The 16,678-nt window shown below is 43.1% G+C and overlaps 1 protein-coding gene across 4 annotated transcripts in view; it reads left to right on the top strand.

Moving 5' to 3' along the window:
* Nucleotides 1-797: 797 nt before the first annotated feature.
* FAM149A (family with sequence similarity 149 member A) overlaps nucleotides 798-16,678 on the top strand; it is a 34,895-nt gene continuing 19,014 nt past the window's right edge. Inside the window, exons 1-2 of one of the 4 annotated variants that reach the window (XM_053402409.1) lie at nucleotides 798-1,608; nucleotides 15,186-15,296. In XM_053402409.1, coding sequence (XP_053258384.1) covers nucleotides 1,175-1,608; nucleotides 15,186-15,296 — 545 coding nt within the window. In that variant the 5' untranslated portion in view covers nucleotides 798-1,174. Of the gene's footprint in view, nucleotides 1,609-12,516; nucleotides 12,868-15,185; nucleotides 15,297-16,678 lie in introns of those variants that run through there. The other 3 variants (XM_053402410.1, XM_053402408.1, XM_053402411.1) reach the window with 3 other exon arrangements.

The following is a 16,678-nucleotide window of genomic DNA, read 5'->3' as shown; positions in this document are numbered from 1 at the left end:
GTAGAAGGAGCAAGTGTGATAAGTCACAAAAAGCATGCACGAGTTCACAATCATGTGCACAAGCATATATACCCCTTTCCAGTTCCCTCCTCCTTTCTCCTCCCTCAGGAGTCCTGCCCATGAGTTCCTCTGAGCATGAACAGAAAGCTGTCTTGGGACTATTGTGGACTCTTGGCACCCTTCCCAGGAAAGGGGGGGGGGTGAGAAGCCTTGTGTTCAGCTTGTTCAGATGTGTTGCAACTAGAATGAGATAAGATTCATTTCTCAGGCCTGCTATGAACAGAGCCTATTCATTAGCCTTTAAAAGTAACATTTTGCCTATGCACAGCATCTTGTGAGAATAGCAGAGACAAGCAGAGAAAAGCTGTTTTGGATTTTTAGAAGACAAAAGGAGTTTTGGACAGTTTTGAGGCTGGGGGTGATTATTGAAGCCTGGGGTGATTTCAGACAGGATTTGGGTATTCTGTCCCTTCAATATGGCTTTCTAGAGGCAGGGAGTTATTTGTTGTAAAGGGGAAGAACATATTCAGACATCCCAGCCCTTCACCTGCAGTCTGAAGGGAGAAACAGCTGACCCTCGTCACTTGCTTCTTGTGAGAATTAGGCCTTTTACTGAGCTCCAAGGAGCTTTACATACTTCTAAGGAAATGTCTACACAGCACCGGGCTGAAACTATGTGGCATATACTTTAAAATATATGGGAAGTAGTACCTCCAGAGAAAGCTTCCCGTTACAATGAACGGGCTTCCCGCCCAAGCCTGCAGGTTTCTGTTTTGGCAGAGCTGTGGCGCCGACGTGCGCACGCCCCTTCCCTGCTCGCCTCCTTCCCGCCGCCTCGAGCTCGGTGAGGTCGCGCGCGGCTGCAGAAGCAGCTGCTGCTGCTAAGTGCCCAATTGCCGGCGCCTCGCTCGCTTTTTTGTTTAGCTTAGCAACGGGCGCTCCCGCCCTCCGTCGGCGGCACCAGCGAGCGAGGCAGGCCCCAGGCAGCCGCAAGACCAGGAGACTCTCCCGCCTTCTGACGGCGGAGTCTCGCGCCTCGTCGCTCGAGCGTGCGGCTGAGTGAAAGAAGGCGCTCCTTCGCTCCCCGAGTCCCTGAGGGAAGCGGCGGCGGCGCTCTTGCCGCTCTTGCTGAGGAGACGCTGAGCAGCTCCTCGGGCCGGGCGGAGGCGGCACCATGAAGGTGGCGGTGCTCGACTTGGGCACCGTCTTTGCCAAACTCTTCAAGCCCTCTTCCTCTTCGTCTCCGCCTTACTCGCCAACCGCCGCCGCCTCCCCTTCCAGCAGCGCGCCTCAGCCCAAGGCGCTGCTGCCCCTTCCTCCGCCTCCGCTGGGGTCTCTGCCCGCTCGCCCCGCCGCCTTGCAACCCGCAGGGGGCTCGTCTAGCATAGCGGCAGCCAGTCGAAGCGCTCCCGGCGGGGCGGCAGCGGCGGCGAAGTCCCCCGGAGGCAACAGCTCTCCGCGCTCGGCGGCGGCGGCGCCGTCCCTGCCGAGGGAGCCCGGGGCTTGGGCAGCGCCCGCGGGCAAGCAGCTGCTCTTCGTCACTCTGCCCGACATCGGCGAGGAGGGCGCGCCCGACGCCGACCCCCCAGAAGAGGCAGCGGAGCCCAGGCAAGTGGGAGTCGTGGGGACCCCGCGAGGTGGGGCGCCCTGGGAAATGCAGACCCTTTTACCCTCGGTAACATAATCTCCGGGTGGATGTAGCTACTTGGCCAACTGGTTGCCTTCCCAAGGGATACATTTTCTCCTTAAGGGGCGAGGAGACACTAACTCCGCTTCCCTGCGTTTCTGATCAGGTACAGAAGGTGGTAACTTCTTCATCGTTTGGGAAGAAAATGCAGTACTGTATATGCCACATCGTGAATTAATAATGATAATGATAAATTGGTTAATGATATTAATATTAATATCACAGGTTACAAGGGGGCTGGCGGGCGCACTTTGCAAAATGCTTTTCTGTGTATATGAGGCTGTATAGACCTTTTTATTTTGAGAGAGACAGCTTTGTATTTTTGGGGTGGCGAGGGATTTGCTTGCTTTGTTAATTGGAGAAAGGTTTAAAGTTATTTCTAATATTGCAAATGCAAGATCTCATTTTTTCTGGTGGTCCAGTTCATCTTGAATAAACCTCATATTCTAGTTCCCAACTTGAAGGCTATTTTCCTACACAGTTCCCATGGATACCATTCTATGTTAACTTACTTGGGAGTAAGGCCTATTTAACTCAGTGGGGCTTACTTCCAAATAAACATGCAATTGATAGAGCTGTAAAAAAATGTGTTCTGTATGTTCCTGGTTTGGAGTTTTGAATTACTTTTATATATGATCAGTGCATTTAAGCTTCTTCCATTTACACATATAGACCCTACCTGCCAGTCATAGCTCTAAAGGTGCTCAACAACATACTTTAAAGCAATATGGTATAAAACAATTTTCAGTCTCTCCTGCCCTGTGTCCTGTATGAAAGCTTTTAATGTGGGAGAGAAATTCTGTGTTCTGTGACCAACATATGAGCGCTAACTGCACATGTAAAAACATTTCAAAAGTTATTGGCTAGGCTATAAATTCAGAATAAAAAGAGTTCTCATCCACTTTCTTTCTACTGTTATTAGCATTCACACATGTATATAGATAAAGGCAGTGAAGCTCAAAAGTACTTTTAATTTCATATCTGATAATGCCCACAGTTACTAATGTCAATTTTCAACAGATTAAAAAAGCCAGTCAATGGACCTTTTCGTAAATTAAAGAATGACCTGCTTCCATTTTGTATTGTTGCATGAATAGCTTCAAAAGTGATACACTAGAGACTTTAAAACATTGCTTGTGAAATTGCTCTAGAGGTTGTGCCTGCGTACCCTCGCGTTTGTGTTTCAGGACCAATCTCCATAGAGCTATCACTCTCCCGAGGCACTGTGACTTCTGATTGGCATGTCATGGAGCAAATGGGAGAAACTTGTTGCCTTCATGTTCGATTACAGAGCTTCATAGGAGCCTATGACAGGCCAGTGTCAGAAACAGAAGGTGTGTCTAGGTGGGCCCTTTGCTCTGATCTAACAAGATGGTTATTGCGGTATTATGTTCCTCATATGAATTTGGAGGCACCCATTGTCACCAAAGGTGCATGATGACTGTGGCTGATAGGGCTGGGCAATATATCGATATATAGTCCAAAAAAGATTTGAAGTCCATATCATGATATTGGTTTCAGTTTTTTTGACCTGGAGATATATCACAAATTATGATATGTTTGTGTGTGTGCTATGCAAAAATCACAATGTGGGAGAAATCGTGAAGCCAGCCAGTGCTCCTCTCGATTCCTGCAGCCCCTGTTAACTCTGCCGGCTCAGCTCTCCCCTGCCTCCTGCAACGGGCAATGAATCACAAGAGCAGGCACCAGTAAAAATCACAATGCAGGGGAAACTGTGAAGCCAGCCAATGCTGCTACATAGCTCTATCCTTATTTCAGACCTCGTGATATATCAGTATATCACTATGTTTAGCTGTTGATATACATCACGATGCTGAAAACCAGATATCACCCAGCCCTAGTGGCTGGTGCAAAGGAGGCTTAAATGTATGGACACAGGAGACTGATATTGGGTTCAATTAGGCCGCAACTTTATTGATTATGGGAAATAGTAGGTTTGGCTAAGGCATTGGGCATGTATCCAGCATCAGGCAGCTTAGGAGCCCCATGAGGAGTCACCCCCAACATGGATTAGGTGTCACAAACCTGCATAGGCCACCATTGGGAGAGGGGTATTGGCCCATTGGTCTCCCTGCGGAATCCCAGACAGCCGCCCCTCCAGGACCCCTCTAACAGGCTATTTATCCTTTAAAGTTGTGACAGTTGCTATGAGGTAGGTGAAAACCTGCAAGCCAGCCAATTTGCTTGCAGGAGAGAATTTCTCCCTGGCTGCAAATAAGGCATCTGAGTAAACCATAGCAAGGTCCATATGCAACTCACCCACTCCTCCACTGGGTGGGTGGATGAATAAGAAAATCCTTCAACAGTCAACCAAGAGGGCAGCCTGCACTTGGCCGCTCCCTTAAATAGGCCAGGGGCTGGCTGAGCACAGCTCTCATGCCCTTGCTCCCAATTGGCATTGTGGGTGCTGCCTGCCCATACCTGAAAGGTCCATTGTGGCCAGAGAGGGGGTGTCAGGTGGCCATCCCATCCCCTGGCCATGCAGGAGTACGATGGGCTCTCCAGATGAGCCTCAGCCATGCCGTATGGCAAATGCCTTCCACTCGGAGCCCTGGAAATATATCTCTGCAGATTTAAATAATCTATAAATATATCTAGCAAGTGCTAACAGCTACAACACTAAATAACATTAAAAGTTGGGTCTCCTGATGACAACTATACTTGTTTTACCAGACGTTTGCTAAGGTGTATTTAACATCTCCAGACATGCTTCTCTTGATGCTGAGTTTCTTTGCATATGTTTAATAGCAAACCAAATATTTTATTCATATTAGGAAGGTATGTGGTGAACCTGCATTGTCTGCCTTTTAGAAAAGAAAAAGATACATAAGAGGGAATAAGATATGCCTCTTAGAAGAGGAAAGGCTATACCTTCACATTAGCATTTTTTTAATTAGACATTTCCACTTAAGCTTTTAGAAGAAACACCCTAATAAAATATTGATCATTGCAGCCTCCTTACCCTGAGTTCCAATTCAAGTTTACCTAGACTCCAGAATATGCTATTTATTTCAATTGTTATTCAGCCATGTGTGGAATGCATTGCCTCATGAGAACATAAGAGACGCATGGCCGGATCAGGCCAAATGTCCATCTGGTCAGCACCCAGGCCTTACCACAGCCAAGAGTCGCCGATGAGAAGTCCGCATGCAGGGCTTGGGTTTTCTGGTTAAGAAAACAACTGGAAAGGCCTTTTGCAATTTACTGAAGCTGAAAAAATAATGTAGCTTGTCAACAGGCACTTCAGTTCAAATTTAAGATATATTGTAATTAACCATAAATTCACATGAAAGTTTTGAGAGTATATTGCCAGTTAGTTTCATTTGAATTCGATTTTTTTTCAATTACTTGTGGAAATGTGTTTGCCATATGCCCAGATTGATTCTTGGTGTGTCATTGGCCAAATGCAAAATTCTAATTGCTGATGATAATGTATGCAGGTGATCTTGGCGCATGAACCCATTTGCTTGCCCACTCACTGTAGGTAAGTTCAAGATGCAGAAGTAGTTAACCTAGTTTGAAAATTCGTGCGAAAGCTATCATGTGAATCAATTCTAAATAGCTATTGGAGGCATTGGGCCAGTTCACGCTTGCACATTCATCATCTGAAATATCAAAGCATCAAGTGATGACTTGTATGTATAAATGACCCTACACAGGTCAAATGCCATAGGTAGAATTTCCATCTTGTGTCACCTCAGATTTAGTGTTTCAGAGTGGAGCCAGTTCAGACAGTCAGCCATCATCAGGGGATCTGCATGCACTTGTGAACTAGGCCATTAGATGCAGGTGCCTGGTGCAGGGGAAAATATAACTTCATGTTCGCCAGATTTATAGGTTGATCACAGACTGCTGCTATCCAATATGTACAAGTTTCCAATATGGATGACCTTATTGGTGAACAAATTCACAGTTTCATCATATGCATGGAAGGCCTTGTGAAAGAGCATGGGAAACACTGCTGACAAAAGCTATTTTGCAGTAGTTACGGAGTACTGTATTTAAAATTAAGTGTTTATAGGAAAGTGGAATATAAAGTAAAAATTTAAAACAAAGACCACTAGACATGCAGCAAGTTTGGTTTTGATAAGTGAAAGTCAGTTGCAAGCAAATGTTGTGAGCATCATGGGAATAGCTGATGTGATTACAATGTGCTTGTGTACATGCATTTTTTCCGGTAATGTTACTCCTGAGGTTTCGTTCCTCTATTCAAGAGACATGTTTTGCACAGCTTTTCTGCTTTCAATTGTAAATGCTCCCTGGTAATGAACAAAACAGCTCTGCCTTGTTGATTTGGTTGCTAACAGGGATTCACAGATTTTGGCATGGTTTATTCATTGCCAGCCCTTGTTTGTGGTTGCCATCGACCCATTCTTCTGAGTCCTCCTGAAGGGTGTGTGATTTCTCTCCTTATGCTCAGCTTTTGCAGATGTCGGCGAGGTAAGATTCTGTCTTCCAAAAAGACCCAGTGATAACAGAAAAACACCCTTCCCCAAGTTCTCTGTGAATTACAGATAAGAGGGAGGAGGGGTAATTCCGTTCTTCCCCTAGCTGTTGAAGATATGGCAAACATCTCTCCTACATCCCCAGGCCACAAAGAACTCAGAATCTTTGTGCTGGCCAGGGCCAAGGGTAGTTGCCAGAGAGAGAAAAGGGCAACTCACTGATGTGTTTCTGGAGTCTAGTCGCTAAGAGTCATTCATAGCTTAGTAATGAGCACTGGGTTGTATTCAACTAAGTTATACTCAGAGTATATTGAAACTTGTGTTATGCATGTCCATTAACATCAATACATCTAGATGGGCGGGGTATAAATTTATTATTATTATTATTATTATTATTATTATTATTATTATTATTATTATTATTTCTACTCTGAGGGGGGCTAGCACTGAATGAAACCTTTTGTTCAGAAACAAAAACAACACAATATTCCAAAATATTGCTTCCAAAATATAGGCGAAAGCCACATCCTCTTGACAGCAGCAAGGCGATTTAAAATGTATTCTTCTTTTATTAATGATTATAGAGGAGGAGGAAGTGGTGGTGAGATGTACTTGTGCTATTTTGCAAGGGCAGCTTGGAATTCATTGGAAACTGAATAATAAATCCACTTGAGAAAACTCAGCAAGGCCTTTCATTATATCTGCATTATTACAAGAGTGAGCAGAGTGAGTAGCAGATGCATCAGACTCTGTTGAAGTCTCATGTCTAGCAACCACTTTAATTGTACTTCAAGGTTCTTATGAGGATGAGCACAATATTGGCTGCTTTTATATTAGGCAATTAGCCTGGAATAGACAAAATTTGTTCATTCAGGTTTCACAGAGTATCCAGATGATATTGATGCCAACTCATTGTATCCCAGCAATTTTTGTGGTGGTCTCCCATTTTTCCCCCTGACCTGATTTCTGGCATTAATAAAATAAAATAAAACATAACAGCAGTGTCAGCATTCCAGTATGGGTTAACAGTATGGTAGATACTCTTTAAAGCTGCTGGTAATAACTTCCTCCTTGCCTTTTCTCTTTAAGTAGCTCCAGAATCCCTACATCTCTACATTAGATGTAAGGTGACATAGTTGGACCATAAATAAACAGTTTTAGAAAGATCATCAGCAAACGACATCCCTACTAACACATTTCCAATAAACTTCTTCCAAGGGAAAGCACATATTTCATAAAACAAGACCATGATAAATATTTTCAGTAGCCAAGCCAAGCGTATAAAACTTGTTATTCTGACCAAAATTTACAAGTGCTTAAGAGGGCATTGCTTTGAACCACATAGCTAAAAAGGCGTGTTTGGGGAGAAGACAATATCACATCAAGGAAATAGAACTCTCAAATGCAATTTTAAAAAAATGAAGAAAAAGTGAGGGTGGTACATTTTTAACCAGTTACATCAGTTAGATTTTATTCAAATGGCACTAGGATCCTGCTTCTAATTCCAGCCCACCTTACTTCACATAATGGCGCGACCGATGTTTACCAGGTCTTATATAATATAACCAGTAATATGATGGAGAGATTATTGCTATCTGCAACTTGTGCCTTGTTATAAGATTGTATTCTTACCATTCTTAGAGGCACATGGACCATTTCCAAGATTTTTATTCAACCTTCCATCCCTTCTGTTTCAGGGACACTTGATCTTGTTATAGTAAATGCTTCCTATCTGATCCCAAAGAAATAAAACACCTCTACCAAGGCACTAATTAGTCTCCTTTTTGTGACAGTTAATTAAGCTGATTGCATTTTTCTTGAGTTATAAATTATTTATATACAAAATAAATTGCAGTCATTTCCCCCCATTGACACTATTCTTTCTTAATACATATGCTGCTGTCAGAACTGAAGTATAGCTAATCATAATTAACTTTTGTTATGAGTTTGAGGTGCAGGAAAGTAGGCTAACCCTTGGAACCTGCAAGTGTTAAAATATAAGCCAGGCTAGCTTCCTGTTGAGGTGATCACCTGAGTGATGGGCCATTAGGGAGGAACAAAGGAAGTGGATCTGGGTGAGGCAGCCCCACCATCAACTCAGATAGTTGGAAGGATAAGGCCTGTTATATGAGCCAAAAGCTGGAAGAATGGCAAGCTGGAAAGACAGAGAAAGAGTATGTTTGATTTTTGATGGAATCCAAAGTGGTGGCTATGGGAGAAATATGATTATCTTGGGGTAATGCTTTGAACCCATCCACATTGCAGTAGCATAATTTAGCATCTCAGCTGAGGGGGGAATGAGGAACAGGTGTGAGCAACACACAAGCATCTGCTTTGCTGCTAATTAATGTCCTGATGTTGGGAAAGATTGAGGGCACAAGGAGAAGGGGACAACAGAGGACGAGATGGTTGGACAGTGTCCTCGAAGCTACTAACATGAGTTTGACAAAACTGCGGGAGGCAATGAAGACAGGAGTGCCTGGTGTGCTCTGGTCCATGGGGTCACGAAGAGTCGGACATGACTAAACAACAACAACAACAACAAATGCCGAGGAACTCTGAAGGCAGCAACAGAAGATCTGGAGTAAATGGGAAGAAGGCTTCCCACCACAAACTAGAATGGTGTGCTGGTCCTTCTACTCCATTAAGTCAGTGACGAGGGGTTGGATTGCACACGAGTTCTGATGGATGTGCTAATTAATAAAAGTTTGAGATAGAGGTATTTTTCGCCCTATAAGACACACTTTTTCCCTCCCAAAAAGTAAGGGGAACTGTGTGTGCGTCTTATAGAGTGAATTCAGGCTGCGCAGCTAAGCCAGAAGCCAGAACAGTGAAAGGGATCGCTGTGCGGCGCTTCCTCTTGCTGTTCTAGCTTCTGGCTTAGCTGCACGAAGCCTCTTCAGGGCATAGGGAGTCTTCATCCCGCTGCCCTGAGGAGTGCGTGGCTCTTGCTGGCTTTTGTGGGAGCCCCTCAGTCTCTTCCCCACCTCACGGAAAAGCCCCCAAGAGCCTTGCTCCCTTTAAAGAGCTGTGTGGAGCATGTGTGCGGCTCTTGGGGGCTTTTCTCTGAGGAGGGAGAAGGGCAGCCCGTCAGTGACACACGCTCCACGCAGCTCATGAAAGGGAGCGCTGAGCAGAGCCTGGGATGCATACAGGCTCTACTCAGCGCTCCCTTTAAAGAATATTTTTTTTCTTGCATTCCCCCTCTAAAAACTAGGTTCGTTTTATGGAGTGAAAAATACAGTACTTGATTCTACAGCTGGGTTTTATTTTAATTTGGGAAATAGCTACATGAACTTAAAAATATATTTTAATGACTGATTTATTTGCATGGTAATGGGTTAGTTGAACCTAGTCCTAGAGCTGATTGAAGCAACATGTTGGAAGTAAAAATTAAAACATGAATGCCATACAAATACTTGAATGACTTGTTTCGACCTGAAGGAATCTATCTACATAATTAATGAATATTTGTATTGTTTATGAATTCTGGATTTGATTTAGTGGCTTATGATTAATTTTTTTAAAATGTATGATATTTATCTGATGAACTTGAATTTAATTGTAGTAGCATAACTGGATTAAAATCGATAGAATGAATTAAGAATTTGTATATAGTATATGCTTGGTTGGTTTTGTTTAAGTACAAAGGCATCTGAAATTGTATAATATAAAGGTGTAATTGCATGACAGCATGCTGGCGGGGGGGGGGAGTGAGGAGAGATATTACCCTAGGAAGAGAGACAAATAAGAAACGTAACAGGAACCCCCTCTATAGGTTTCTTATTCGACAGATTGCCCATAATAAATGAAAGGTTAACAAATAAGAGAAAAGGTATGCTCATTTCAATTAGACAGGACAAGGGAAGAAAACTAGAATTGTAAACAATCTAATTAATGGCGACATCTAGTGGTGATGTCATGGCTGCCGAAAACAAAACGTATTTTCAAGGCATGATGGCATGGTTTGGATGTGCATATGTCAGGCATTTATAGTTTAGTATAAGTATAGTTTAATTGTAGTTTCCCTTTTGTAGCTCAACCTGGAAACTTTTCTTGGAGCAAGCCAAGATCTTAAACCAGTCTGAAGTTTGCTCACGGCTTGTTCCAAACTTGATAACATTCCATTTCTTGGTTCAGATGTACTGGGAAACAATGGTTAATGGAATACCTCCTGGAGTATTATTGCAGGGCTGGGGAAAAGGAATGGCACAAGGATGGAACACATGGGCACAAGTAGGCTGAACAAACTCTGCAGTAGAGTTAAACTGTCCTCTGCAGAAGAAATAGAAAATATACCAGCATCACTCCTCATGAAGTGGGCTTAAGCACCACCAGGCAAGCCAAGTAATAGATTTTTTTTTTAAAAAAAACATTGTTTCTAGCTTTGGGGCATCAAGTAACATTCTCAATTTCATTCTAATAAAAGAGCTAAGATTGGACCTAATTCTTCAGGGGTGATAGTACTACTTGGATGTGCTGCTAACATTTATTCTATCGTGAAACTAATGGAATGATGTAAACAATGCATGATGTTGAAGTGCTGTGATTATAAAAAGGTAGAAGACCCCTGACAGTTAAGTCCAGTCGCGAATGACTTTGGGGTTGTGACACTCACCTCACTTTACTGGCTGAGGGAGCTGACGTTTGTCCGCAGACAGTTTTTCCGGGTCATGTGGCCAGCATGACTAAGCCGCTTCTGGCGAAACCAGAGCAGCGCACGTATTATAGCTCCTTTCAAAAATGAATAAATTTAAATGCAGTGGTGGCTGGTAGTGGTGGTAAGACTGCCAGTTTCTTTGGTGTAGCAGCAGAGGGGTGGAGTATTTAATCTTTTCTCCACTATGCCATTTTACCAATCAAAAATTGTCCTCTTCATGTAACCTGCACCACAGGGGCAAAATAGATGTAGATGTGTTTTTCCTTTCATGTGGCAAATAGAAGTCAGAGGAGAAGTTTTGAGTATATTCACATGCCCTGCACATCACCAACTACATGGGCCCCTGCAGAGGTAGCATTCTTTTACACATCTAGAACTCTCTTTTTGATAATACTATCATTTGCCCTTAGAGTAGCCTAGAATAAGGTTCCCCAGTTGCCCACTGTGATCTCCCACTTTTGTCAAAATAGTATATAATTCCGTCAATTGCAAGCAAACTCTGCATATGGTGCCTCCAGACTGTCAGTATTTTGTGGGAGGGATTCAAGAGCATAACAGAACTTGAGGATTGTGCATTTAAAGTGCATCAAATAGCTGTTGCCCTAGTGCAGGGGTTCCTAAATTGTGGTCTAAATTTCATTCAGGTTGTCCACAACATTTCTGTGGATTTGTGATAATACAGTGGTACCTCGGGTTACATATGCTTCAGGTTACATACGCTTCAGGTTACAGACTCTGCTAACCCAGAAATAGTACCTCGGGTTAAGAACTTTGCTTCAGGATGAGAAAAGAAATCGGGAGGCCCCATTAGCTAAAGTGGTGCTTCAGGTTAAGAACAGTTTCAGGTTAAGAACGGACCTCTGGAACGAATTAAGTACATAACCAGAGGTACCACTGTACGTTGAAAATAGGGTATGTATTAAGCACATTAACATTTTTAGACTATGGTTAGGGAATACTGTACATGAATGCACTAATTACATGTTTTGATCGCAGGCAAATGCCCATTTTAGGCCCCAGTGATGTGCATCTAAGCTGTAACATTAACATCTAAACTGTAACGTCTACCTGCCCTACCTCTCTCCTACCTGCAAGGAATGGAAATATGAATGAACTGCACAATTTTGAAAAGAACCAAATCTCCCCACTTCTGTATTTTCTGATGTGTATGACTGTTTGGATGGAAATCTGGCATTTCAGACACAGGACTTTATAAACCCTTCCCCTCAGTTCCAATGAAAGGGCTGCAGGAAGATGCATCATGAATCTCCAACCCCCCTTCCCCTTCTCTCTCTCTCCCATGCGTGCCATGGTCCAGATGCTGTCACAATATTTTGGATGATCAGAAAGGAATGAACACTAGGAGAAATTGCATAGTGCTAAATAACGGTATAATGCTAAATAACGTTTTGCTGCCTTTGTTTACTCAAGCTGCTTGCTGACAGACTCAGGATATGATTCCAGCTAGACAGTAGTAGATGATATCCATGTCAGCATCAGACAAATGCATTGTGAATCAACACTGTGACAGAAGTACATTATTGTGCAAGTCAGACACACCTTTTCAGATTGCAGACACTGTAGCAAAAACGTAACTGGTAGATTTTGCTTATCTGTACATTATTACACTCCCCCTTCCCCTTCAATGCAGCTGTTTTGGAATGCTGTTCTCCACAAGATGTGTTTGTATCTGGGAAGCGCAGCCCTTTGAAAAGCACTAGGAACAGAGCATGAGGCAGAAGCAAAGCTGGAACAGCCTCTGGGAGCAGCTTAGTACTGCAAGACCTCCCTTCTTTCTCCTCCCCTCTTACACACACGCGCACACACACCTCTCCTAGAGGGAGATGGAGGACAATGTGCTGAAATGAAACGACACTGTGTGTTTGTGAAAGGGAGCGAGCAGAGCTTGTTGAGGAGGGAGGGACAGAGAGCCTTCTCCGGCTGTGCTTTTTCATGCGCTTTGTTAGCGGGGTACGTTGCCCCTGCCATTTGTCTGCAGCTTTCAACCCTCAGCAACGTGAGCAACAACCGGAGCCAGAGCTGGTTATTATAGGGTAAGTCAGAAGGGATGAGGCTTAAGATGGGTATAAATGTATATGCATATTCTCAGCTCATGGGTCTCTGGCCGTTTGCTCATCCACCTACTCATATTCAGAGCAGTAAACTCGGCCTTAACGTGCACTAGCCTTATGCAGAATTAGGGAAGGGAAGGGGGGGAAAGCATTGTGTGGCCCCTCCTATGTTTCTGTTGTAGTGCCTTGTAAATGCTGCATTTCCACATAGGGGCGTAAACACCCTAATACAGTGCAGAAGAAAATGAACACACTGGAAATACTAAAATGTAAATATGATATTTTAATGGTGCAATGGGAAAATAGTCTTCCCTCAATTGCATTTGTACAGTATTCTTAATGCTCTATTTTTATTATTATTTCAAATTGAATTTAAGATGGGGCTATGCTACATTTGGGGAAATGTTTACAGGGTGAGCCATCCCAATCAAGTACTGATTTAAAACCCTGTACGACCTACGCGTAACAAGTGCAATGTGCTTCCCTATCCGCAGGAGTAATTTTGAATGAAAGAGCTTAACATGCTTTCTGGTGCTGTATTTCCATACCTTTTTCTGTACTTTAAAATTGTTGGGCTCCCTATATAGTACTACTATCACAAAGTATATTATTACAGGGATAAGATTTCAGGTTCATTATCCCACCTCCAAGCAGTATATGCCTTTTATAAGGAAATGGCAGGCCCCAGATTTTCCTTTCAAATGTTCATTGGAAGAATTTGTCGATCATTAACTATAATATGAGTGAATGAATAGTCAAACTTGTACTTCACGGAAGAAAACAGCCTAGATTTTCATCTAAATAGTGACGTTGTGAAAACTCATTATGTATTACATTGGACGTTATTGTATTTTAAGAAAAGAGACTTCCTTTTAAACCGTCACAAGATTTTATTTTTCAGAAGTGCGCATGCTAAAAAATAGTGATTCACTGGAAGGGGCATATCCACATGGCTTAAGAAGCTGGTGATTGGCTCCCCTGTTGCATGGATTTCTTTTTTCTTTTAAAAAAACCAACCCATGGATTTGTTTCTTATAATATGTTAAGTGGCTTCGTAGCATAGGCGGGGAGGGGAGGAGAACTTATAATTTTCAACTATTTATTTGTTGAAATTTGTGTACTGTTCTTCATCCGTAGATCTCAGGGAAGTTCGCAACATAAAAATACAAGACAAAAACCAAAATACATAATAAAAACAAGAACAAAAAGCAACCAAATAATACCCCCTCTCCTCTACCCTCTCCCACAACACTATTTCCTTTCCCAAGCCCATTTCATTTGGTAAAATCAGGGCTTTTTCAGCCAGAACTCACTGGCCATAACTATTCCCAGGGCTTTTTTTCAGGGGGAGATACCAGGAACTCAGTTCCATCACCTCTCAGGTGGATGCCATTGGCATTCTAAGAGAACCAGGAAGGTGTTCATGGTGAGTTCCGGCACCTATTTTTCTAGAAAAATAGCACTGATGGCCCCTAGTAATAAATATAAATACAAAAAGAGGTTTTCAGAAAAGTGGCTCTGGCTACAGGAGTTGGCTGGTGTCTTTTCCCCAGTCAGGGGTGATGTAAAGAAATTAAACCTTTGTCAATGCAGAACAACTCCTGCAGTTCAAAAGAGGCATAAACAGAATCTAGCAATCACAGGACAGCTTCCCTGAAGTCTGCCTCTTTCCTCTCTTTTTGCCAGAGTTCTACTAAGGGCAGTAACATATTAACAGTAAACACAAAGTTTAAGGTGTTCTGCAAATTTCCTTGACAGACTGAATACCTTTCATCCTGGTAGGCCTGTTTAGGGAGTATAGATGGGGGTTATGGTGCTGTCTCTCAGCCTCTTGCTTACTTCTCAAAGTGGCCCTCCAGAAAAAAAACCTCTTGCTGACTAGGGACATTCCTGCCTAATACAAGTCCTATGTTATAAGTGATTCAGGGCAGGCTATAATACATGGCTTTTCACATGGTCAGCTTCCAAAGAGGCAGTATTAGCAGAACACTCTGTAGCCATGAATACATGGTATGCTAAATGCTTATATGTAGGGTCCAATTCAAATGTGAACCCCAGTCTCCTATTACTGCCATAGGTAAGTAAGTACACAGTGAGACACACGCCTGTGTGGATTCAAGGTGGAACTTGTAGACACCTACGACTATAAATTTTAATATATTTTGAGATCTGACTCCTGCACAGTGAAGTTGACATTAGGAAGAATGTGTGTTGGCAGAAGGGGACAAGAGCTGAAATCTTAACTACATACGAGAAAATTGAATTAATTTGGCTTCTCTCCCCCCCTTCTTTTCTTCCAGAAAAGGACTATCTAAAGGAGACGCAGACCGCTGTTTCCAAGGAAAGAGTGAGGATGGCCTTCCAGCACCTTTTACCAAAAGCGTGCAAGAAGCCATTGATAAATATACATTGTATGTGTTTATGTCTGACATTATTTGAATAACAACATAAGTATGTGTTAAAAGAATAAGATAAAATTGTGTGTTTGTGTGTGTGTGTGTGTGTGTGTGTGTGTGTGTGTGTATATATATATATATGAATGAAATTGATTTTGGAGATCACAGCATTGTAGCATTTCTGGGGCAGCACCTGTCCTATATACATTATAGCATGGCAATTTGAAACTGGGGGGTTTCAAAAGTATTTTGTAGTGTGGCATTCAGCTTTCAGTGGAGGGGGGGGAAAAGGTTGTAAGTTCTTTAGGGATAGCGCAATTTCCTTTTATGAGCCCAAGTAGATGTTTGAATCCTAGTTAGCTTTTGGTATTGTGACTTGCATTTTCTGCTGAAATCATTCTTCTTTAAGATTTTGTGGTGGGGAAAGAACGCTCAAGGTTACTTTAAGGAAGAAGAATGGGCCAGAACAATGGTCTAAAAGGAGAGTAGTGCAAATCTTCTACACATGAAAGTGTTCATTTTGTTAGCAAGGTTTGTTAGCAACCCCCCCCCCCCCCAGGAAACTAAGTGCAGTCAAACCTTGGTTCCCAAATGCCTCCATTTTGGAACGTTTTGGCTCCCAAATGCTGAAAACCCAGAAGTAACTGCTCCAGTTTTTAATGATTTTCGGAAGCTGAACCGGAGAGTTTTTTTCTTTTTTCTCCATTGACTTTGCTAACCAACCTTTGATCTTCAGTTGTTGAACGTTTCGGAAGTTGAACAGAATCATAAAGAGTCTTGTGATTGTTGGAATGCAGTTCTTATCATCCCTAATCATTACCCATTCTGGCTAAGGCATATGGAAATTGGAAGCTGGTCTGCAGGGCCACAGTTTTTCCATTCATGCCCTAATGCTAAACAGAGCTTCATTTTATACGGGGAATTGTATATTTAAATTTTGCCAGTATATTTGAATGAGATAGTGACCTTTTGCCCACATGTGTCAATCAATGGCATTTTATATTTGCTAGCTACTATTGCTATTACTATTGCGGGTGGCGCTGTGGGTAAAAGCCTCAGCACCTAGGGCTTGCCGAACTAAAGGTCGGCGGTTCAAATCCCCGCGGTGGGGTGCGCTCCCGTTGCTCGGGCCCAGCGCCTGCCAACCTAGCAGTTCGAAAGCACCCCCGGGTGCAAGTAGATAAATAGGGACCGCTTACTGGCGGGAAGGTAAACGGCGTTTCCGTGTGCTGCGCTGGCTCGCCAGATGCAGCTTTGTCACGCTGGCCACGTGACCCGGAAGTGTCTCCGGACAGCGCTGGCCCCCGGCCTCTTAAGTGAGATGGGCGCACAACCCTAGAGTCTGTCAAGACTGGCCCGTACAGGCAGGGGTACCTTTACCTTTACCTATTGCTGCT

Source organism: Podarcis raffonei, chromosome 9 (assembly GCF_027172205.1).
Source record: "Podarcis raffonei isolate rPodRaf1 chromosome 9, rPodRaf1.pri, whole genome shotgun sequence".
Classification (NCBI taxonomy): domain Eukaryota; kingdom Metazoa; phylum Chordata; class Lepidosauria; order Squamata; family Lacertidae; genus Podarcis; species Podarcis raffonei.
The sequence above is the reverse complement of the archived record's forward strand: the minus strand, read 5'-3'. Positions and strand labels throughout refer to the sequence as shown.